Source organism: Kogia breviceps, chromosome 6, assembly GCF_026419965.1.
Source record: "Kogia breviceps isolate mKogBre1 chromosome 6, mKogBre1 haplotype 1, whole genome shotgun sequence".
In the NCBI taxonomy this organism is placed as follows: Eukaryota; Metazoa; Chordata; class Mammalia; order Artiodactyla; family Physeteridae; genus Kogia; species Kogia breviceps.
This window is the reverse complement of record NC_081315.1, coordinates 2,492,824-2,518,571: the sequence shown is the minus strand read 5'-3', so window position 1 is coordinate 2,518,571 and position 25,748 is coordinate 2,492,824. Positions and strand designations below refer to the sequence as shown.

Here is a 25,748-nt window from a genome sequence, read left to right as displayed (position 1 = left end):
GTGAAGAAGCGACAGTTCAGTCCCCACAAACCGACCTTCTCTTACCCGTGGCCTTATCACCCAGCAAATTTCACAAACTGCCTCAATAAAAGTCAACCTCCAAGTTTCCTCAAAGCTTCTTTCTCTTAACTATATCATATTTTGAACCAAACAGAAACACTCTTTCGAACAGAGTCTTACCATGTTTTTCTCCCTCAAAATTTATGGAATTTTATCACTTACTAAAACGTTTTATGTATTTAAAAAATTTATTGTGAATGAACTGAGAACCAAGCTCATAATGCTGTGACCAGTCAAGTAAATGACAGCTTACCCTGCTCCTTTGTATTTCAGCAGCTGTGTGTCACGTTTCAGCTGAAGGATGCGATACACACGTGGAGAGAATCTATTGTTTCCTTTTTCAGACTGTGCACACATTTCTTAAAAGGCCGAACCGTGTTTTTTACATGCTTCCCCATGTTTACTTCTATAGAGCTTAATTTGACTTCAATATGAGGGAGTGAAATTCGAATTAATGTCAGGTCAGGTATGATCCAGAGGAAAACCTCCTAAGAATTGCACGTTCTTCTGTGTGTTTAAAATAAACATGTTTTCACTAGAGTCTCAGACACATCATAAAAATCTCCACATGATAGTATTACCAAACAGTGTATCCAAGTGTTTAGACTTCTTTCCCTAGATCTTGTTCCAAAATCTCCATTTGGAAATTGGAATTTTTGTTTGTTTGTTTTCATGGGAGCTTGTCAGCATAAATTGTGTTAGAGATTTTATACTGGAGAAAGAATCAGTCTGCATAATCTGAAGTGAACGTAGACTTGACCACCAGGCAGAGATGATTCAATGTGTGGAAGTTAAGTGGTTTGAGCCACAAAAGATAATACGATGCTCAGCCATTATTACTGTTATTTTTTGCCCCAAATTCCACTTAAACAGGATGGTTTCAAGCATTTCATTTTTTTCTCCTAAAAATCTTCATAAAATTAAGTGGATTACCTATTCTTTTATATCTTCTCTCTTTCCTCTAGGAGTGGAAGACAATATTCTTTTTTATTTTGTAATAACCTAGTACTTTGAAATCTTTTAGATAGCAAGGTGTAAGTCACCAATAGAAAAAAATTAGAGCACAGTGTGATAAGAATCACCAAGAGTACTCGTAAAAAATGCAAATTCATCCTTTCCCGCCCCAGAGATGGTAATCCATTAGGTCACTGTAAGAAACCCAAGAACAGGCATTTTTTTTCAACATGTAGAAAATGGAAGCCATCTAGTTTAAGCAGGTTAATATCTTACAGGCCCTCAAAAGAGAACATTACAGACTGGAGATGGACTCAAAGGGTAGCTAAGAATTCTTCTTAACCACACTATTAATTTAAAATGGTGACTTTCTGGAACATGACACATCACACACTTAAATATAACAATTCCAAATGTTAATTATTTTTGCTTTAGTTGTTATTTTGAATACACACACATGCTTTCTTCCACTAGGGTGAATAATTGAGAATGCATTATAATTGTTCTAGATCAGTAAAAATTGTTTGAAAATGGCTAGAAGATGAAAGAAATCAGATATGAAGGGTACATTGTATATGATCCCATTTATATGACATTTTAGAATAGGCAAAAGTAATCTAGAATGACAGAAAACAGATCGCCCGTTAGCTACAAAGAGGCAGAAGGGAACGTTTTGGGTTGCTGGAAATGTTCTGTATCTAGAGTGTAGTGGTGGTTACATGAGTGTATATTTGCTGAAGCTCATGGCACCGTTCACTTAAAACGGGAGAATTTTACTGGATGCAGATTATACTTCTTAAAGTTGATTAAAATAGACTACAAGGCATTTGTGAGGTTTTTGTTGTTGTTGTTGTTTAATGAGGCCAAATTTCTGCAACAACTATATTAGGTAGCTCACAGAATCTCCAGCAGGACCATGGAATTGGGTGGGCTTGGAGGCTCCACGGTCAGAAAAACCCTTAGGTCCTACCACAGGGAGGCTAGGAAAGCGAGTGTCTGGCTTCCACCTTCGGGACGTGGGGCTCCCACCCTGGAAACTTTCCCACCTTTGTCTTGATCTTCGTCTTTTTAGTTTGTGTGTTCGTGTGTGTGCGTTCTTGCTTTGCTAGTTTAAAGAGTACCTGGTTTTAATTACTTTAACATTTGGACATATGCTTCTGAGATGTTCTGCCGTTGATTCTTTAACACATATTGAAGAGCACATAGATGAATTCATTGCCATAAAACTTAGCGTATGCCAGGTAATGCTCGAGGCCACCTTGACCTAGTGTCACCATTTTATTCTCACTATTATGAGTTCAGTGCATATGTTTTTCTAATATGTTGCAGACATATGAATTCACAGAAGATGTACATATTACTTTGATTTTTAAAAATTGATTTAAATGGTATCATACCATGCACACATCCCTACAACTCACCTTTTTTACTCAATGTGTTTTTCAGAAGCTCTCGCAATATTGATACATACAAGGCTAGTAGGTAGCGACTCTATAAGTACAAATAAATCAGTATAACAGGACTAAAAGGAGGTTTGGTAGCTCAGGGGAAAGTCTGTACTATTAATTCTTTAAAACTCATTAGGGATTTTTGGTAATCAGGCATTTTTCTTCTGATAGTAGAAAATTACCATAATCTGGATGCCAGCTTCATTGGGGGCTATGCCCTCCTAAGCTACTGCCCTCTGAACACAGAGACAGAAAGCGAAGCCAAAATTGATGAAAACACAAGAATCTGACCATACTAGACAAGGGAAAAGGAAACCCCCAAACTTTAAGAACCGTGGGCATTAACTTCCTAAGGTAAGCGAAGGGAGTGGAGATGTGGAAATTGCCCATTTAGACTAACCTCTACATAAACAGTTGTTTGTTTGGTAAGCATTTTGAAAAAGCTTGTTCTCTCCCACACGACTGTACTGACATTACAGGCACTATCTGGCAGCAGAAACTGTAGAGTGGTAATAAGATTTGTTTTTTTCATTTTTCGTCTGCAGTTGCTTTACTTCACATTTAAAATTTTGCATACAAACTGGCAACCTCAGCTAAGGAATAATTCAGTGCCATTAATATAAAATTTTTAAATATATTTAAACAAGAAAAATAGCTTTGTATCATGTCAATTGATTCAGATATCAACATTTTAGGTTAAAATGAAAATGAATTTTTGGAAGATGTTACAATCAAATATTTGTTTATATTCACACTTCAACAATTAAACAGGGACTCCAGTATCTTTTTTTTTTTTTTTTTTTTTTTTCTTTTTTGTATGCGAGCCTCTCACCGCTGTGGCTTCTCCCGATGTGGGATCTTCCCGGACCGGGGCACGAACCCGCGTCCCCTGCATCAGCAGGCGGACTCTCAACTACTGAGCCACCAGGGAAGCCCTCCAGTATCATTTTTAAATTGCACTCATAGAGAGGCATAAGAAGTTGTTTGAGTGTGAGTGGTGGTGAGAGGAGTAGCTCTTACAAAGTATTCTCCAATCTACAGACACAGGCTTTCTTTCTCAAACAAGACATATTATAATAGCTAAGAATTAGAGGGACTTCCCTGGTGGCGCAGTGGTTAGGAATCCACCTGCCAGTGCAGGGGACACGGGTTCGAGCCCTGGCCTGGGAAAATCCCACATGCCGCGGGGCAGCTAAGCCCGTGCGCCACAACTACCGAGCCTGCGCTCTAGAGCCCGTGAGCCACAGCTACTGAGCCCACGTGCCTAGAGCCCGTGCTCCGCAACAAGAGAAGCCACCGCAATGAGAAGCCTGCGCACCGCAATGAATAGTAGCCCCCGCTCGCCGCAACTAGAGAAAAGCCCGTGCAGCAACGAAGACCCAATGCGGCCAAAAGTGAATTTTAAAAGAATTACATATTTGCCAAGCGCCAGACACTCATGAAAATACAGATTTTCACAAATTTGAATGTCCCAATAACCATGTGAGATGGATGTTACCATTATCTCCAGTCTACAGATGGGGAATCTGATACAGGGGGCGCAGGACCTTCATCCAAAGTCACGCAATTGAGATGAAGCAGAGGCAGGGTTCGAACCCGTACAGATTAGCTGGGGAGTCACACACTTTCTGCCTGTGTGAGGCAGTGGGTGAAATTGACACAGCACTCTTCCAGATTTTTTAATTCGACTATTTTGAGAGTTTGGGAACCATGCAGATAAACATTGTGCTAGCAGTTCCATTTCAGTTTTCTTAAAGAACACTATCATTTTCTGTGATTTTTCTTTTACCTAGTGGAAACCGCCAGTTAAAACAGGAAGAAAACCACCGGTTACAAGAGGGATTTTAGAAACGTATATTTCAGAAAAAAAATTAAATTGTACATCTAAAGGAGTGTGTTGGTCCCTTAAAATTCTCACTCTGATAAGCTGGAATCTCACGTCACCAATTCTAGAATCTCCCCCCATTGGAGTAGTACATACATATATGTATGTGTATTCATGTGTGTACTCGGTTACGTATGTATATGTGTTACACACATATTCTCAATGGTGGAAGGTTTGGTTCTCTGAGGATGGATTTTATCTGGAGATAATCAAAAGGCATTTTGAGCTAAGTCAGGTGGGTGGTGGAGAACTGGGCAACATTAATTTGAGGTTAAAATAAGTCTGGGCTAAAAATAATGAAATGGCCCTTTTCACATTCTGTTACCAACTCTGACATTTACTTTTCCTCGCAAAGGCCCCAGGTATCTTTGGATCCTAATTCCACTGTAAGTCTTCTTCCCATTCCTCCCCCCAAAACATTTTTATGCCTCTCTTCACTAATGAGGTTCATATGTTGCAAATTTGGACATATGCCAAGTTCTTTGTATACGAAATCCACACTGTTTTCTAGATTATGCACCAGTAAATACATATTGTTGTTAAAGCAGCATCCTTAGATGTAATGCTTCATAAGTAGCTCATTAGAAGAATTTCTCATTTTTATGCTCGACTGAAAGTGTTTTCCTTCATTCTCACATTTGTGGGGGAAAAAAAATCATTTACCCTAATCCGGGATGGATGGAGATCCATTTGCTGTATGAACATGAACGCTGTTCTCAGCAGTCTCTGTGTCCAGGAGAGACGTGTTCTCAAGCACTGCTGCCATCTGCTGGCCTTGTGGTTGTTAGATTTTAGAAAAAGCTGTGCATAAGGCTCCAGTCAAGATGATGCAAAATGCAAGTATCATCAGCAGGTAGTTTTGTCGACCCTAAGTAATAAAAATGAATGACTGTCATTAAGAAAACCTGAACCAAATATGCAAAAAGCACAGACTCTCAACATTGCTGTGGGCCTTACTAACCATCTGGTCTACCTCCTGTATGTTTTCTGCTACCCCTCTGCCTGATCTTCCTGACTCTGGAAACCCCGCAGATCCTCCATCATTTAACCATTCAGTAAACACATGTGCGCTCCCACTATGCATCCACACTTGCTGGGGTTAAAATGGTGAACAAAAACGTGCCCCTATTCAGTTCCTCACATAATACGGGAGACAGGAGTGAATAAAATCATTACAGAAAGGCATGTTAAAAGACAGAGAGAGGCTAATAAGCAAACACCCACGGCTGTTTGTGTGTGACCAAGGAATCTGACGGAGGGAGGTTTGAGGTTGAGTTGAGCCTCTAGGCCACAGCAGTGAGTTAGGTGGAGCTCGATGTGGTTGGAAGCTATGGGCCTGAGCACACAGGCATCTCAGAGGCCATGCTCTCCTTTTGGTTTTATTTTTCCAAGCAGTGGGAAAACATTGGAGGAATGGGCAGAGCTGGGTGTGGCGAAAAGACGGGACTTGCGTTCTGTGAAGCCCACGCTTCTGCAGATGGTGAACAGATTGGAGGGGGCCAGAATGGACGCAAGGGGACCGGAGAGGAGGTGATCGCAGTCCTCCTGGGCAGAAGTGAGGCAGCGCAGATGGAGAGACAGAGACCGGTCTAAGGGGCAAGGGAGAAACAGAGATGGAGTTTACTCGCCCAGCTATGTTGTCTTAAAGGCGGAAGCACGGAGGACCACTTCCCACCGCAGCCAGTCCATCTGTACCTTAACAAAGAAATACTGTCCTGTGCGCGCTAGAAATATTGCATTTCTCATAAGTTCCATCTCTAGGGGTACGGATAGATCAATTCTAATCTCGCTTCCACAAGATAAACCCTCAAACATTGAAAAATAAATGTCTTTTTAATCCCTGAAGCATCGTTTTCCCTGGTCATTATTTTAGCTCCTTTGACTATCTTTCAAATGGAACGGTTTCAGGCTCCCGCACGGTCCTGGATGTTCCCTTCTGAATGATTGCCAGGCTGTCTATATAGCTCTTTAAATGTATATCCCCCTTTTTTTTCATCTTAGTAAACAGTTGGGTTAAAGTGGGTGATTTTGTGTCTGTCTGATGACCACAGTGGTCTTTGTAAGTCGGGCTGGGCGGCTTGAATCGCCTGATCCGCTGTCAGCACCAACCCTACCAGAAGTCACTCTAATTCAAGTTCTACAAGTGAAAGACAGCACAAATCCTCGCCAGGCACAGGGCAGGCTAGTTACACACACACACACACACACACACACACACACACACACACACACACACACTCCTTCATGAAGGCGTTAAGGGTCCCTGACATCTTTTTCTTAGTCTTAAAGATTGCAGCCTTTGCCTAGATACCAGTACTGGTGCAGAGTGGGCGCTCAGTAAATATTTGTTCAAAGAATCAATACGCTCGGGCAATTTCCAAATGTGTTTTGTGAATTAGCCAATTGATGCAATCACTGAAATAAGAAAAAACAATATATGGGGCCTCACTTATCAGCACTTTACCACCTAATTATGTGAACACTTCATAAGCTCTCTATTTTGTTGTCTGTGTAGACAGAAGAAGAATGTTCTTAGGGGGTAAAATTTTTTCCCTTTTAAGGTTAAGAATCTGTCCAAACTGCCTAGTGTCTTAGATAAAAAGACTGATTATATTTGGGCAAAATAGTTTTCCTTTGTCAAAGATGAATGTTGGCTCTTAGAAAGATCATGCTAACATTCCTTCCCAAAGCAAAACAAGTGTGTAACTTGGATTTCGGAGACAGCTACTAAAAGGACAAATCATCTCATTCTTTATCTGGGCGTTGCTACGGACCTGTAAATTGCTGTGGTAACAATCCCCTGTACTGGGATTACTGTGGACACACTGACTAAAATGTGTTGCTAAAAATATAATGTCTGTCTAGTTTAAAATAGCTAAATATAAGATTCTAAAACAAACTTCCCAAAGAATAGATATCAGATATAAAAGAATGTCTCAAGGGCAAAGCAGACAAACCAGAGCATGGATGTTATTAAAATGAAATAAAATCGGTAAACTCTTTCACACAAAAAGTGCTTGGATCTCCGATTAAGTCCTTTTTGCTCCAGGTTGTAGACTTTTAAGTATGTGTCTTTGAGGACTGCTTCAAGACATAGCTGACAGGACCTATGAGTCATAAAGATAAATGTTTTGGTTTTGTTTTCCTCTACGGTTTTATCTTCTTTTTAAGACGAATAATTTTAAAAATTCAGATAGGATTTTGGTATCACTGTCTAGTTGATAACTCTTTGTTAAACTCGTTGGCATGGGAAGTATTTAAAACTTCCCTTTAAAGTTGCTGTCGAGAGGCAACTCAGTATCTGCATTGAATAAGTATCGCTGGACACACCTTAAGTTCTGTTTGTAGACAGATTTGTAAGACTTTTTAAACTAGAGTTAAAAGGTCAGCAAAACTCACTGTGCTTTCAGCTTTGCCCTCTCTCTATTTGTACTTACATACTTGGCCAAACTTTTGCACTCACTCTCAAATCTGCAGATCAAACACACTGGGATTTTATCTGAATGACACTGAATGTAATTGGAGGTGCTGCCTAAACCATAGTGAGCTGTTCCATCAGGGATATATGAGTCTCCTATTTGTTCTGATAGTCTTTTATGTTTTGTAGTAAACTTCTGCAGTAAAGGAAAAGATTTTAAAAATCCAGCACATTTCTTGTTAATTATTTTCTTTTATTTTTATAATTATTGTAGATATTAATAGCATTTATTTTCCTCTCTTTAATTGGTCCTTGGTGGCATATTGGAAAGCTATTGATTTAATATTTATCCTATATTTCAGTGCCTTAGTAAATGATCTTACTGGGTCTCAAGATTTTCAGCTGATACTCTTAAATTTTTAAAGAAGAGAATGTTATATGCAAATGACAATTTTCTCTCCTATATCTAGTCCTCTTACTTCTTAATTTTATCTTATCACACTGGCTAGGATCTCCAGAAAATACTGACTAATAGCAATGATGGAAAATCTATGACTTCCAACTTACAGAGAACTCTTATTTTTTCAGTTCTATTGAGATAGAATTGACAGAGAACTCTTATGTTTCACCTTAGTTACGTATATGCTATTGGTTTTTGATAGACATCTTGTATCAACTAAAACTTCCTCCTATTTGTGAGAGGTTTCTGCTATTGTAAGAGGTTGTTTTCTTAATTAAAAACTGGTTTTTAATTTTAGCCTTTTGAATATATATTGTCACAGAGTTTCTTTCTGTTTATCTAATAGTATAATAAATTACATTAATTAACTTGCATATTATGAACCATCCTTGCATTCCTAAATTAAACCCTACTTGGTCATGTTTTATCATTTTTAAAAGTTCCTCCTCTATTTCGTCTGAGCTGTTTTTTTAAAAGGTGTCTTAAAAAAACATTTCTTTGAATGTGCTTAGTGTCTTTTTAGAGGACTCTAAAGAATTAACATGATGCCCAATGGTTAGGGATTCTCTCTCTCAAGGGAGTTCTTGTATCTAGGGAAGAAGATTTTAAATGCAGTGTCATTATTACTGTGGTAGTGACTAAAATAATTTTTAAATGCTTCATAATAAATCTATTCTTAGTTTGTGCTTATTTATATCTATAGTTGTAAATAAGCTATGGTTACTTACTCATTCTTTTCTAAGGCTTCAGAGTGTTATGCTGGATAATACCCAATTCTTAAATAGAAATCATTATCCTTCACAAGGCAGATGAAATATTTGCAAAGAGATTTACAGCCTGCCTTGGGCATAGAATTACTTTCTGTGGAAAGCAACCCTAACTAAAATAAGTAAGAAACATGTGCACAAAAGTAACTTATGGGTCTATAAATGTTTTAAATTGTCTTGTAAATTTAAAAACACAAAAATTAAGATCATTATCCAAATGTCTTCTAAACAAATTTATTACTTCTTCAATCTGAAAATCTTACTTGTATTAACATCTTATGGCTTTCTACGTCAAAACATTTCATTTGGAATGAATGAAATGATGTTTTAAATGCAAAGCTGAATAATCATTTTAAGAATTATCCAGTGACATGTTCACTTTATGGCCCCCAGAGATTAGCAACATCAGATCTTCTTAGAAATAGGAATTATTTGCTGCTTATTAAGACAAAAAGTATTATACCTATGATGCCTTGACAGTGTCTCTAGTTTATATATTTTTTTAGTAAAAACTATTACAAAATACTATTCACATACATTGCTCAACTGAAGACTTTTTCCACAAATTAAGGTAAAGGGGAAAAATCCTAAAACAATTTTTAATGAGAATACACACACACATTCTAGAACTATTTGATAAATGCAATTTTAAGTCCACACCATTGGGGGCTTCCCTGTTGGTGCAGTGGTTAGGAATCTGCCTGCCAACACAGGGGACATGGGTTCAAGCCCTGGTCCGGGAAGATCCCACATGCCGCGGAGCAACTAAGCCCATGCGCCACAACTACTGAGCCCCCGTGCCACAACTACTGAAGCCTGTGCACCTAGAGCCTGTGCTCCACAACAAAAGAAGCCACCAAAATGAGAAGCCCACGCACCACAACGAAGAGTAGCCCCCACTTGCCACAACTGGAGAAAGCCCGTGCACAGCAGCAAAGACCCAACACAGCCAAATAAATTTTTTTTAAAAAGAAAAATGTCAGCACCATTTACACTCGAGAGGGAAGAGGTAGTTGTCACCTGTTACCACACTGTTTTCCTGTAAAGTCGGTGGTTGGATATGGAGGACCTTGGGAAGCATGAGAGCCAACAGAAAACATATTCCCAAATTCCATTTGCCTCAGGGATATTTTAATCTTTGGGATAAAAAAATCTTTCATCTTGTTTATCTACTGTATTTTACACTAAATAAAATTTCTCCTCTATCATATTTTATTGGATTATTTAACCAAAATCTCTTACAGGAAAATAAAGTCAACTAAAGCATTTTTCCCTTAAGTTGGGGTGGAGAAAAACATTTTCATGATAATTGTCATATCGTTAATATTTTCTTTCCTAGTTAGAGATAATAGCACTTTGAACATCTGACCTGTCAACTTCATTTGTGTGGCATGCAATTTTCAGAAAATAACACATAGTATTAAATACCCTTCTCAACTGGACCTACACCTTTCATGTACATACCTGTATTTCCTTAAACATGAAGACACCCCACATTGCAGCTACAAATCCTGGACCCTTAAATAAAAATAAGAACTTTGTTTAAATTGGTTCTTTTTCTGTGACTGTACCCTACACAAATACAGTAAGGTGGAGAGCTGACCTGACACTTTCCTCAAATAAACTTCTATTGTAAAAACAATATAACAATATTGTCAGGAAAAACTATTCATAATCTTGATCTGAGCTCAACATTGAGTTAAACTAAGCGTTAGGTGAAAAAATGAAGACTTTTTTCTTTTTTTTCTTTATGGTTTTCATTTTTATTATTTTGATGATGCTATTTTATGCCATACAGTGTGTTTCTTTAATGTGATTTATAATAAAATATTTTAATAAGCAAATAGTTTATTTTTTCTAGTGAACTACTTCCTTAGGATTCTAGAAATGGGCTTAAGAGGAAAGAGTGTATGAATAAACTTATTACTTCCTTTGGCATTAGATAATATCATTACTAAAGAAATGTTAGTATGTTCTTTCGGACCTGAAAAATAACGTGCCTATGGGAGCAGTGTGTACTTTAAAGCTCTCTTTAGCTGATATTACTGCACAGTAATCAGCTATGTCTCACATTATGCTCTAGGGAAGGCTACAGATAGCATTATGGGAAGATGGAAAAACCGTGTAAGAAAAAATAAACAACAGGTTAGTGAGCAGGAGGCAAAGACCGGAATGAGATAATGTAGCACAAAAGAGAAGAAATGAGATGGAAAAAGGATGATTCTGCAATCTGAAAACTTTAAGCTATTAAAGTTTATTAATTTTTTTTGCTGAGAAAGGAAAACACTGGAATTTAGATTAATTGCAGTTGGAGTGGTGGAGGGGAAAACAGGCGGGGACTGTTTATTTGAAACTCTTCCAGAGTGTGTGCAGGGCTTGAAAAGGAATCAGAATTTAGGTCTGTGTAGAAGGTGTACTGTATCAGCATTTTGACGATCCCTTTTCAAGCCCTGCACACACTCTGGAAGGGTTTCATATAAACGGTCCCAGCCTGTTTTCCCCTCCACCACTCCCAACTGTCTACGTGACTGGTTCAGCAAAGCTGGACTCCACTCCTGGCAGGTGAGCAAAGCAATAGGAACACATTACTCTCGGTTAATTGGGATCTGGAAAAGTCAAGATCAAAAGAGCCGGAGAAATAGGTCAAAGGAGCTGTCTTCTCCCAATGACATATGGTCCTAAGCCTCAAACTCCAAACTGAACAAGAAGCACCTGGGCCCTTTAGCAGTTTCGTAGTGACCTGGGGCAGGATGGGAGGAAATGATAGAATAGGGTGTAAATATTAATGCTATCATGCCCATCCCCCAAGAATTTTATCCTCTTTAATCCCTTCAGAGTACATGGGAGAAGACGGTACCAAGAGGTACCACTGACCTCTGAAGCTTTCTGGCTGATGACTTTCTAAATATGAGTTTAGACCTGGCCTCAGAGTTCCTGCAAGGAGCACGGTGGTTACTGGAAGTGGTGCTTTGCTAGACGTAACCCAAGCGGAAGTCTAAGTGTGCACAGACCCTGATTTGGCAAAGGACAGTCAACGAAGAAGGGCATCTTAAATAAGAGTCACAACTGTTTTGGCACTGGGATTGTGTATTTTTATATTGTAAATGAGTACAAATTACACATTTATAAATCAGCCTTGGAAAAGAAGGTGAGCTTGAGCCGTCCTGAGAGGCTTCACCTTCCTGAGGAGCTGATTTGGCCGTTCAATTCCTTGAGGAACACTGGGAGGTACCCAGCCCTTTGTCCTGCTACGTGGGCTTTTCTTCTTTCTTTCTCTCTTCTTTTTTTTTTTTTTTTTTTTTTTTTTTTGCGGTATGCGGGCCTCTCACTGTTGTGGCCTCTCCCGTTGCGGAGCACAGGCTCCGGACGCGCAGGCGCAGCGGCCACGGCTCACGGGCCCAGCCGCTCCACGGCACGTGGGATCTTCCCGGACCGGGGCTCGAACCCGCGTCCCCTGCATTGGCAGGCGGACTCTCAACCACTGCGCCACCAGGGAAACCCTCTTTTTTTCTTTTCAATTGAATATTTGCTAATAAACAATGTGGATGCTGCTTTCAAGGAACTCTTGGTCTGGTCACCAAAGGGTCCTAAGAATGGAAATACATGTCCTAGGGAAGAAGGGTAGGACGCTGGGATTTGAAAAATGTACTCTTGATGAAACAAGACTGACAATATTCATAATTGTTAAAGCGCGGTGATGGGTGTCTTTGAAATTTTCCAGCAAAAAAAAGTTAAAATTAAAACCAATCCAGCTCTACCATGAAAATAAAATAAAGAAGAAGGTACGATCCTGAAGGGCAGGGCCAAATCTTTTCTGCATACAGATAAGGCTGTCTTTGAACCAATGACAGTGAAACCGAGCAAGAGCCCAGTAGCAATAAAGACCTAGGCCCTCACCATCCAGAAATACCTGTCGCTCCTGGAAACAATCCTCAGGGGCCATAGGAAGCCACACTTGGTGGGTGAGACGCCCGCTCTCATCACAGTGTTTGAGAATCATCCTGATGGGTGAGTCGCCAAATGCCACAGTGACCGCTTCCACCGGCCCTTTGCCGACACCCCACCTGCCTCAGCCATTTACTTCCACTGAATTAGGCTTTAATGTCTTGTCCTAAGTCTTTACATAACTTAATACAAGAAACAGTAGGAGTAGTACCATATCTCTATCTACTATAAAATTTTTGTGAAGAATATTATTTATTATTTGTTCCACGTCTCCTGTATAAGGCCCCATAGGATAAATTCTATTAAGAGTTTAGTGTTTAAAAAACAAAAGCAAAAAAAAAATGAGTGTTAGAAAATACCTGGTCTTTTCTGAGGAAATAATGTTACCAGTTAAAAAGAATTAGTTATCACATTGTCTCACCCCCTTTTGCAAGCAAAAGCAAAACAATGTTTAATCACATAACTATTTACTCTCTGTTGTTTGCTTACTTTCTCACTTTTATCATAGTTTTCGTTTTCTATTTGTGTTTGTATTTCTGTTTGTCTTGTGTTACTTAATTCTATATGCGTATTTTATACAAAAAGTTGCTTCAAACTCGTTTTGAAGAATCCACATTTGTTCAAGAATATAACTTCATTGAAAGACAAAATCACTATCATGTGACGACATTTAAATTTGATGTGATTAATCACTGCATCTATTTTAATGTGTCATTCCTCCTTAGGTAGTGGGATCTGACGGTCAAATAACATTTGCATCCCTAGTCGAGGTGCATATCATACTGTATACTTTGCTCTACAAATTTACTTTTAAGCATTTCACTGGTAAGTGATATACCCCATTGCCCATTACATTTTCCTGTTATATGGTCACTTCTAGCACTAAATATCTTTGAAATAATGAGAAACAAACCCTTTCTGTGAAAAAATTTGGGTCTTTTGCCATTCCAATGATGAGGACTTAAACTTAAAAATATTCCTTATAACTTGCTCAATTGTGATAATATTTTCCCTCAATAGAAATTAAGAATGTCAAAATGTGAGCCCCTTAAATTAAAAAAACCTAACCTATTAAAATAGTTCACTTTAGTGTGCCACTAAATTCAGATAAAAAATAAAGCCAACAGTTTTATGAACACAGAACTGTCAAAATATGCTGTTTGAAACCCAGATTTCAATTAAAAGTTAAGGATGTTTCAAACTTTTATGCAATTGTATTTTAGACCAGACAATGTGTTTAAAAATATCGGTTTTGTAGACTTGCACAGGTGCGCTGCTAACATGCTTTAGGCACATGTGGTTTACGTTGATCATTTAGGAAACAGGGAGGCAGGTAAACAACTCAACAATCTAAGATACTAGAGGAGAAATAAGAGCTCAACGTTAAAGCAATTAATTCGTGTGTGTGTGTGTGTGTGTGTGTGTGTGTGTGTGTGTGTCGGTCCTAGTACCATAAGGAACCTGAAACATTCTAAATTGGATTCTATTCTAACGGCAAAATGTAGCCCTGCATACAAGAAACTCTCTCCTGAGAAGCCCTGAGATGTCCACGTAGCCATGTTCTTTCAGACGACTCTGTCAGCTATTGCCTCAATTTTCTCATCTTCAAAATGGGGACAAGCCTGACAATACCTGTCCTACCTCTGTCAAAAGAAACATTTTTGTTTTTCTGTTACCAATGCGCTACATGATCGGCACCTAAAAAAATCAGATGAAGCAAACTGCATTACGAATGCACGATAAATGGCACCATCCAGAGACAATACTTTGCTTCAGCACTTTCTGAAAGCCTCCCTTAAAATATTGACGAGCCCTATGAACAGGGGCTGAAATACTTTCTGTCTCACAAGGCTGTCATGAGATTCAAGTGTGATAATACACACAAAAGCATTTTTTACATCTATAAACTGTTTATATAGAGATGAATATTGTTATCAATAGCAAATTACAATGTATCCCAAACGAAATTAGGTAAAACGACCAAACAAAAACTGCAAGGGTATCAAAGATGAACAACCCTGCTAAAATGAGGTTAGCAATATTCCCTTAGAGATCAAGGACATGAGATTAGAGGGTATCAGTTTATCTACATGAATCTGTTATACTAATTATACTCCTGAAAAATCAAACTCCGTGACAGGCTTCAGTGATTCACTAAGAATGCTTGAGAAAAATTAGATTTACGTTTGAAAAACAAAAATTTGGAAAAGCAGTTCAGCTACTTACAGCAGTGATGATTGGAAAACTGACCACAGCGCTGAGGGAGTGGTTCGCTACGAACCAACAGCAGGTAGCGATGGCCCAGAGTGTCCCAGACAGGAGTCCTGAAACACACACAACCACGCGTTTACCACCCACGTCCCCTCCTGGAAAATCCACACTCCAGGGAGAGCGGGAACGTTCAAGTGCTCAGATCAACACACTCCTACCAACACTGACGGCCAACATGGGTTGTTTAGCCATGTTTCAGGACCATTTTGGAAACCAAATGATTTCTCTTTTCTTTACTGCTGTGGGTATAAAGATCACCTTTTACCTTATTGACATGAAATCAAGTACCCAAAATAGTAGTTGAGGTAAAGATTGGGGAGTGGAGGGGGACCCAGGGAAGATACCGGGTCTGAACGTATTCTGCAAACACCATTTACTCTAAACCATGACCATAAAAATCTGTGAAATTCGGAACGATGCCTAGCTAAGGGGAAAAAGACTCCTAGAATTTGAATAAAAATATCAGCTAAAATTTTTGATACTTAAGCTAGGCATTCAGTAAATATTCTACCATTTTCTAAAATGGCATAGTGGTACAGTGGCACACATTGGCTTCAATGAATCAGGCACTCAGAGTGAATCTCGGACATATGCTTTATTTTGTTCTTTAAAGAACTTTACTTGTGGATCTATATTCCAGATTGAATTATAGCAAACTTTTAAATAAGTGAGAAATTATAATTTCTCATTATATTTATAATACCTATAATTTCTCATTATATATATGTGTGTGTGTATGTATATATATGCACACACACACACATATATTACCATCAATGCCTAGTGGATTAAATTCAAAAGCAAGTACATTTAACATGCCATTTTTAAACTCAAAAATAATTTCTCCTAAATTTTTGGAGAAAATGTTTTCCCTAGTGACAATATAAAAATATGTGAGGGCTTCCCTGGTGGCGCAGTGGTTGAGAATCCGCCTGCTGATGCAGGGGGCGCGGGTTCGTGCCCCGATCTGGGAGGATCCCACGTGCCGCGGAGCGGCTGGGCCCGTGAGCCATGGCCGCTGAGCCTGCGCGTCCGGAGCCTGTGCTCCGCAACGGGAGAGGCCCCAACAGTGAGGCCCGCATACCACAAAAGGAAAAAAAAAAAAAAAAAAAAAAAAAAAAATGTGAAATTCAGGATGTTGCTTAGCTAAGGGGGGAAAAAAAACCCTCCTGGAATTTGAATAAAAATAGCAGCTAAAATTTTCAGGATACTTTAGCTAGACATTCAGTAAATATTCTACCATTTTTTAAAATGGTAGAGTGGTACAGTGGCACACTTTGGCCTCAATGAATCAGGCACTCAAAGTGAATCTCGGACATATGCTTTATTTTGTTCTTTAAAAAATTTTACTTGTGGATCTATATTCCATATCGAATTATACCAAACTCTTAAATAAGTGAGAAATTATAACTTTTCATTATATATACACTTTTTTTTTAACCAATGCCTAACCGATTAAATCCAAAAGCATGTGCATTTAACATAACTTTTTTAAACTTTAAAATAATTTCCCCTAAATTTTTGGAGAAAATTTTTATTTTCCCAAGTGACTGGAGATTTGTATTTGTTGACACTTTAAAAATATATACAGGACTTCCCTGGTGGTGCAGTGGTTAAGAATTCACCTGCCAATGAAGGGGACATGGGTTTGATACCTGGTCCAGGAAGATCCCACATGCTGCGGAGCAACTAAGCCTGTACGCCACAACTACTGAGCCCACGAGCCACAACTACTGAAGCCCACGTGCCTAGAACCTGTGCTCTGCAACAAGAGAAGCCACCAAAATGAGAAGCCCATGCACCTCAACAAAGAGTAGCCCCCGATCTCTGCAAATAGAGAGAGCCCTAGGGCAGCATCAAAGTCCCAACACAGCCATAAATAAACAGATAGATAGATAAATAAAAATATAGAGAGAGCCCCAGAACTCTGACTTTTAATACACATCCTTAGTTGGTGAAGAAGACAGACTAAAGTCTGATCCTCGATACACAAGATGTTTCAGCACAGGAAACAATCAGATTCATTGTTCAAATTCTAGGTTCTGTAATAATGACTTGGCATTTCAAACACAGTTTCATGGTTTTTAAATCCTTCATATTTGGTGGTGAACTGGGCCAAAGTCACTGAGGGGATGAACACATACACAGACACACAAAAACGGACACACACAGAGAATGGCTTGGTTTCCAGAAGACGATTATTCAAGCTAAATGAACAGGGCATGACACTTTCACGGAGTAAGAAGAGTTTCTGTCATTAATATTCTTACCTGGCAACACTGCTTTGGGATATAGTTTAGGATTATTTTTCATGGCTATACAGTAGGCCAGAAAGTAGACTGTACTTGCAAGGAAGATGCCGCTGAAGTGTGCAAAAATGTAGTCTAAATCTGGAAATACAGGTTAGAAAACTCTCAGGCATATCAGTTTAGTCATTTCAGATACATCTAGAGTTGTAAGAATAAAACAAACTCACTCAAATCAACCTTAAATGTAAAGGAAGCATTAATTCTATTTTATCATCCACATGTTATTTATAGAGAATTTTAATTAACATACTTAAAATAGTAAGAAGTTAATTACTATAATCACATCTAAAAGACTGGCTTTTATGATTGTCTGGGAAATCTAAATAAGAAACAACAAACATTATGTGAATATAAAGTTAATATCTCCTTTTTTAAGATCAGGTGTCTGACCTAATTTTACTGATGGCTATAGCCATTGTAGCAAATCTCCAAGCAGACTGTAGTTGGGGGATGGTGTGTACAAAACGTTTAGAAGTGCCGATTTTATATGGTGTATTGATCAATCTGGAGACCAGCTTCCAGGTTGCAGATGGCAGTTACCCAGGCAGCTATACAGAAGGATATTCAGGAAGTTATTCCAGAGAGGATTTTATTTGTTTTCTATAAACCTAATTACACGGGGGAGTTAACAACACAGGTGGTAGCCCAATAGCTGAGAAACTCAACTCCACTGACTATTTAAAGCAGAGGGTCCTTTGGCCAAACAGATGGGTGTAATGCAGGTTCTTGGCTGGGAAGTTCACACTGGGCTCAACGTTTCTCTCAACTAAATTTGGAGAAAGACGAGTGGCCCTGTTTAGCCAGAAACTCGTGAAAGTCAAAGGGTTTGTCTCTTCTTCCTACTTCTGAGTCATATCACAACAGCACATCCACCCAAAGACCCCCAGGAAAGGCAGGTTTAATCTAGTGATTAAAACACAGACAGTCTGTTGGGGCTCACCAGTCTACCACTTGCCGACTGGGAGGCCTGGGCAAGTTACCTGCTCCATCTCTGTCTGAATTTTCTCAATTGTAAAACCCGAATAATAACGGTGGCCGACAGTAAGGTTGCTGGGAGGGCCACTTGAGTTATTACTGTAACTAGAACAGTGCCCAGCACAGAGCATATACTCTTTATGTGATTGCTAAATAAGTGACATTAAAAAAGATGCCCCCTTGAATTATTTTTGAATACATTGGAATAAAGTGTATCTCTATCTGACGACATTTGAGTTGTCATAAGAAAGATCCCTAAGAACTGATTGTACTGTTCATGGGAAGAGACGAGGACATTGTTTATTATGTCCCAGCACCAAGAACAACTGTACTCCTGAGCAATTAGTTCTTTTTGTCTTGTGTTTGCTGAATTCTGGGACTGATCTGATTTCCTTTGTGGCTGTAAGAAAGCTTAGAGCCAAATTATGACTCATTACTAGCAAGTGTACAAGCGTAGCAAGTGTACAAGTATAGCATAATGTACAAGTGTAGCAAGTGTAGCAAGTGTACAAGTGTAGCACAGTTTTTCGACTCATTCATGGCTCTGTTTTATTTGTCACTTTTTTCCTTCTCTCAATTTATCCTATGTTATTCTATTTTTATTAGTTTTTATCCTTTAAAATGAAAAGAATAAAAATACAAAAGGTGTTTGTATAAAATCTTTTTAAAAAGACAGAAATTAATAAAAGTTTGAGTACTGCTCGTGGGGCTGAATGTAAAAAGGAAGAAACAGACCATGGTAGTCACTCAAAGTCTATCTGCTCATTTAGAGTTCAAATCCCAGAGTCTCCATCAGTCTTTCCCGCATGACTTGCCCTCCAGAAGTCTCCCTCATCTGATCACAGATGACATTCATTTTCTGCACCATGGATGTAGAACTGTCTTAACCACAATATCATTCTTTTATCGGTTCGTGGGTGTAAGCCACGTTTCAGTCTAATCTCAGGATCCTGAATTAGCCGCTCTCACCTCCTTCGGAGCCTGCAGAGAAGGCTGTCGTACACTGTGTGGAAGTGGCGTCTCGCGAGATTAATTCTAGCGCTAGAAACTGAGATAATTTGGCAGCGTTACGTTGGGCCTTTCAATGCGCTACTCTGTGCTCGAAAAATCATATACGAAGCAGGCTATATTTTGACCTTTATTTGATTTTAAAGTACTATGTGCTACACTTCAGTTTGTTGTTTTTTTTTTAAAGAGGAGAAGAATACATATTTTCCTAGAGATCATCAAACTGGAAAATAATCTCCAAATCTTGCAGTAATGCCAGAAACCCTGTGTTAAGATCCAAGTAGCTGAAATGAATCCTGACTAAAATTGATTCTATTTGTATGTTAAAGATCACAAGAAAATATTCAAACAGTCCTTTATTTATTTTATTAGTTTCCCGTGCCCTTCTAACTCACCACTTGCAATGACGAAGTAAGATCAAATGTGATGACATGAAATTTTATTTTAAGGCACGACGAGAAAATCTAAACATAAAATTCTCTGTGTCTGTCTGGGTTTCCTTCCTCCCTAATGTGAGGTGTGTCTCTGCATTACACTTTAACTGGAGCTTCTCAAAATGGGAGTGCTTGCGTGACGGTAAAGATCCATTTCTTTTTTGCTTCTGATGCTACCAATGTATAATAACTTCTGAAAAGAAGAGCGTTCTTTCCCAGCTCTGTAGCAGGTCACGGTGACCTGCTGCTCCTTTGTGGCTGCTTACCTGGACTATGTATCGTTGGTGAACTTTATGGAAAATATCAGTATGTCATTTTGATGTACAATCCTTTGTCTCGAAAAAGTATATGACAGTGCATTTGCCTTTTAACAGGCGGAACAGTTCTCAGAGCTTCTGAGAGTCTGTCTCCTGGGTGATAATCCTCAGTTTGGCTCAGATAAAATTCCCTTTTTTCACTTCTTAACTTGACTGTTAATTGAATTTTTATCGACAAATCTATGTACCAATATCTAGCACAGTCCCATTCTTTTTATACTCTTAACTAGAAACGTGGGTATTGAGTTTATTTATAAAGTAAAGTAACTTTTTTCTCTCACCGTTCTGACTCGCCCCTGCATATATACTATCATTTCTCTTGCTGTGGTCCTTGATGTAAATGATTGGCACAAATGTAGATCCATAGAATATTCCAGAAATTATCGCGAGACTGCAGCCCCTTAAAAACAAATAAATCACTATTCATCTGGGCCCAAAGCAATGTTTCTGACAAACGCACACATGGAATCATATCAAAAGCATGCTTCAAAAATGGAAATCACAAGGCATTATGTAGCAGTCACCCATCTGTCTCAAGTGGGGTGACAAGCCAAAGCCCCAGGACTGCCCTGCAGGGTCAGGGTACCTGATGCCACCTTGCTGTGATGCAGCTTCAGTCCCCCACCGTCTAATGGTGGAAGGACGTGCTTTACAGACGCTGCAGTGGATTATCATGAAAATTGTCATTACGTAGGGGAGAATACTGCCGTCATATTCTACAGGCCACACAAATAAACCTGGCTCTCTCATTAAAGTAGGTAGTATTTGTGGACTGACACCGTGCTCGATGCTTCTGTTTTAAACCCTCTGTGACAATAGCACAGATAATAATAATGACTAGAATAGACTAAGAACCAAACACACGTTTGTTCAAAACAACTTCTGAGATCCACAGACTCGCCTATGTCTTAGGCATGGTCAGGGGGAAGTGCTGATTTAATAACAGAAGTTAAGAAACCTTTTTTTTTCTTTTTCTTTTGCCGTGCCGACGACCTGTGGGGTCTTAGTTCCCTGACCAGGGATTGAACCCGGGCCCCCTGCAGTGAAAGCGCCACGTCCTAACCCTGGACCGCCAGGGAAATCCCTAACAAAATAATTTGAATATTTCAGGTAAAACATTACTTTCTGTAAGAAGTAAAGGTTTTGCCTTAAGCACTCGGGTCACGTTGATCCCTCAGACTTGGACCATATCTGCGTGAAGCAAGCGCTCCAATGGTTTCGGCAGGGAGGTGATTAATATTTTGGAACAATCCCTTTGGCTTAATACAAAGGACAATGGCATGAAACAGGAAAGAGCTTTAGGCAAAAACCATACCTTTCCAAGCGTGAAAACAAATGCTTAGGGACTTCCCCGATGGTCCAGTGGTTAAGAGTCCGTGCTTCCACTCTAGGGGGCATGGGTTCGATCCCTGGTCGGGGAACTGAGATCCTGCATGCCGCGGGGTGCGGCCTCCAAAAAAAAAGAAGTCTATTTTAGTGGTGTTTTCAGGAATATGAGACTGTAGGCACTCACATGGCCAGTGAGCTCTGTTCATGATGGAAACCCCTGCATCCTGGGGAGGCCTAGACCACCTGGTCCTGGAGGAGGGTCCCAAACGCAGACCAGACTAATAGACTAGGCTGGCCAATGAGACAACTGAAAACGTTCTTCTTAACAAAGGCAATGCTTTGTGAAAAAATGTTTTGTTTGATATATCTGTTTTATTCCAAAGCAAAAATAGCAACATATTTATTTCTTCCAAAGCGTGTGGGTTAGTTCATTCTTTCATTCATTCCATTTATTCAAATATTTATTGAGCATCTATTATGCACCCAGTACTGCCTGTTTCCCACTGTGAGGTCATTGTATATACTAACAGAGGACACGCCTTCTATTCTTGAGGTGTCACCACAGAAAGTCTAACACAGTCCTCAACTGAAAAATGCAAGCTACATACTATTACATATCCATATTTCTTATATAAAAGATACAAAATTTTCATACATAAAACATAAACATTCTCATATTTCTTTGCCAGCCCCCAAAACCCTAAAATATTAGGGCTGTCATTGAGCCTAACTCTCCTGGTCTTGATACAAAGCATTGGGAGTAGGCGCTAGGACCTACACGGCCACAAAATATTCTACTATATTTGACAATAAATATCTTGCGATTATAAAACTGTCTGACACACGAGTGGAGGGATTTCCAGTGGAGAGCATCCTGGGTAATGTGATGGAGACGTGGACCTAATTCGATTGTGATTGCTGGGAAGGTACTGGTCATTATACGCTGTGGCCTATAGTTTTACTTTGCTTTGCTTTTTCTTTTTTCTTTTAACTTTACTTTTACTTTAGGCACGAAAGTCCTGCAAAATGAGATTGCTTTTGTCAGCTCCTTATTGGCTAGAGACACTGCAGTGGCTTAGGAATTCCCTGGAGCACTGAGACCAAGGCCCTCTGTACCTTAAACTTTAGCAAGCGACCAGAACGTCTCTCGACCGTGGAGCTAGGAAGTCAAAGCTTGTGTTACCATTTTCGTCTTGAACTCAGATGAATATTACTTCACTCTTGCTTTAACCAAATATAAAACAGAATAAGAGAACCTCCTCTTACACTAAGCGGTTTTGCACGGTAGAAAGTTTATCCACCCAGGAATGATCAGGACCGCGATCTTCGGTTTTGTTAATCACCTGTTGAAAACATTGGCAAAAATCACAAGGAAAACAGCATTCAATTGCTAGCCACACTGGTGACAAGAAGATTTTCAGTGTTTTTCTCTTCTCTCTCAAACACACTTTAAAATATGACCCTGTCACCCTGCACGCTGAGTCTGTGGCCGTCTCTAGACTCAGATGTTTCTGATTCTGTTTCGGTTTCACTCAGAACGGTCTGGCAGCGGGCAACTTCTCTGTTTAAATGTTTTTCACAGTTTATTAAATGGCTATTTTGATACACCTGTCAAAGCTAACAAAAGTTATTAATGCTTGCATTTTATTTGCAAATTTTAATAACTTGTAAAGAAATTAGAACTTAGACTCTTCTACTACGGACTACCTAAGATCAATAGGCATATTTTTAACCAGACTTTTAAACTAAATTAGCTAACGAAACATCTCCAGCCTTGTTTGAAGATTAGCTAATATTCTAAGTCAGGAAAAGGTACGAGCGAATTCATAATATTTCTACTATTGAATGTCATCATCTTTGTCTCTTAGCTGAAGTTTCCTTGATGCCGTACTCCTAACGCTTTCATGAGAGATGAGAAACTATTGTACATTTGAGTTCTTCGTTATGTGCTAAGTCAAGCTTTCCTCTGGCAATCATGCTTTCTCATGCTTTCTGCTCGTGATGTACGGCAGCATCGTGACCAATACTTTTTATGAATCTTTAAACTTAAGTTTGCTTCCACGCCTCCATCTTGATGGGAAACTCTAAGGCCATCAGCTTACTCTGCAGCTTTTACCAAGTTGCACGTATTTCCCTTTCTTCCCCCCTTCGTTTGCAGGGAAGTTGGTTAGGAGGTATCTGGGTCCCTAAAGGTGGGCAAGGAATACCGGACACCTTCTCCCCATCCCACGCCTTCATTCTCTCTGAAACATCTCCCTGATCAGAGAGGCCTACGGATCAATACGTCTCTTTCCTCTAACACCTAAGCTACTTATTATTTGACTTTAGCGTCAGTTTAACTAAGGTTTCTGTCCCCTTGTTGATAAGAGTTTGGATAGGGGAAGAAGGAAGGGGAAGGAACGATTCATCCTGAAGTAAGGAGTAGAGGCGGCGACTTCCAGGGAGGCAGCGCCTCCGCGTGTGGGTGGGAGGTGCGATTTCAAGGGCGGCAGCCAGCACTGGGCCCTCGGCAGGCGCACGAGACACTCAGCATCCGTGGCGGTTTGCCCTGGAACCACTTCTCTATACGGAGCCACTGGCACTAGTGCTGCGGGCTGCCTGGTAAAGGTTGCCCCTGTTTAACCTAGACTTGCTATTCCAGACTAATTTATGCTCTTCAGGGTCAAAACAGTGACTCCTTACGTATTTCCTGTCTTCGCCTTGGAGTGGAATGGGATACGGCAGAAAAGAGAAATAGAAGAAAGTCAAGTCTGATTCCCACCTTTGTGTGACTTGATTTACCCTTTCACTGGCTTTGTCTTATCTGTGGCCCCTGCCCTCCCCCAATCCTACTTTAAAACCTCCTTCCTCCCCCTTTCTAAAATCACTTTCACGTTCCTCTTCAGTATTCAGCGTTCGGTACTGCGGAAATCCTTAAGTTGTTCCACAATATGGCCTTGTGTGCACATCTCCTAGTAGGCATCTACCGTTAACAAAAATAAGTAGACCTCTGTGTCTGTTGAGCGTCTTTACTGTGGAAATGTTGATTGCTACACAGACCTAGCCATAAAAAAATATGCTAAAATATTTCAGATAGCCCTGATTTAAAAAAAAATACCCCATTACCCTCTTATCTATGTTCAAATCTATGCATTTTCCTTTTATCTTAATTATATGTTTCAGATCAAGGCAGTTCTCATTATCTACTCACATGCTCTGTTATTAATGGTGTGGTGTCCACAGAATATGTGTTACTTGGTATTTTGCTTTTGATGAACAAAAATATGAAAGCACTGCAAAGAAAATAAATGTTAGTGACATTTATCATAACCCTGGTTCCCATTAAGTTGCCTGAATTTTAAGGGAAAACAGCTTAAATTAAGTCTTAATGATACGATGATTACTTCCAAACCGCCTCTTCAGGGGTCCTGCCATTTCTCCAGCACTGCCGTTCTCTTTGACCTCGCTCCTTGTCCTTGATTACAACAGCTTAAAAGCTAGACTCATAAACTTCCCTCCCAAATCAGATCTTTCTCCTGATTTTCTTGTTTCAGTCAATGGCCCCATCTTTCTTTTTATTCATGCTTAACCCTGGAATCACATGGTAAAAAACACAAATGGAAACACCTTGAAATAACATATCTCACCTGTTCTATTGACAACCCCCCCCCAAAGCTTAACATCCTCAATTGGACAAATTCGAGGAGATAAGTACCACTGGTGTGAGTGCAGAACTGTGTGACCCTTACAGAGGAGACCCTGAGGCCATGTACCCAAGGCATAGGTGTGTCCACTCCTGATCCTACCAGTCCTGTTCCAGGACCTCTAACACAAGTACAGCCACGCTCAGGTGAGCCGACCTTCACGGGCATCCAGTGGAATACGACACAGCCATAAAAAAGGAATGGGGATGTCCTCTGTGCTCTGATATGGAAAGACCTCCAGAGTATATTTTAAGAGATAAAAACACACGCTTAAGCCTAATGCCTTTTTGCCCTTTAACCTCTCTCTCCTAAGGCACTGACTATTCATGTCCAGTATCTTTGTAACAAATGCCTCACTGACCTTGACTTTTGAACCACGCAAAAATGCTAAAATGTGTTAAAATATTAAATTAACTTAAGGAAACTAACAACCTTGGTATATTTTTGATATTCCTTTTAAAAAGCATTCGCATAGTTCAAAAGTT

At 39.5% G+C, this 25,748-nt stretch overlaps 1 protein-coding gene across 5 annotated transcripts in view; it reads right to left on the bottom strand.

Annotated features, from left to right (window-relative positions):
- Positions 1-3,845: 3,845 nt before the first annotated feature.
- The window catches only part of TMEM144 (transmembrane protein 144), a 47,370-nt gene continuing 25,467 nt past the window's right edge, over positions 3,846-25,748 (bottom strand). For 2 of the 5 annotated variants that reach the window (XM_059066827.2, XM_067035432.1), the window contains exons 6-12: positions 24,771-24,852; positions 22,847-22,923; positions 20,533-20,651; positions 17,479-17,598; positions 15,164-15,261; positions 10,457-10,510; positions 3,846-5,215 (exon numbers count right to left, since the gene is read on the bottom strand). In XM_059066827.2, the coding sequence (XP_058922810.1) occupies positions 5,132-5,215; positions 10,457-10,510; positions 15,164-15,261; positions 17,479-17,598; positions 20,533-20,651; positions 22,847-22,923; positions 24,771-24,852 (634 nt within the window). In that variant the 3' untranslated portion in view covers positions 3,846-5,131. The remainder of the gene's footprint in view (positions 5,216-10,456; positions 10,511-15,163; positions 15,262-17,478; positions 17,599-20,532; positions 20,652-22,846; positions 22,924-24,770; positions 24,853-25,748) is intronic. The other 3 variants (XM_067035434.1, XM_067035435.1, XM_067035433.1) reach the window with 2 other exon arrangements.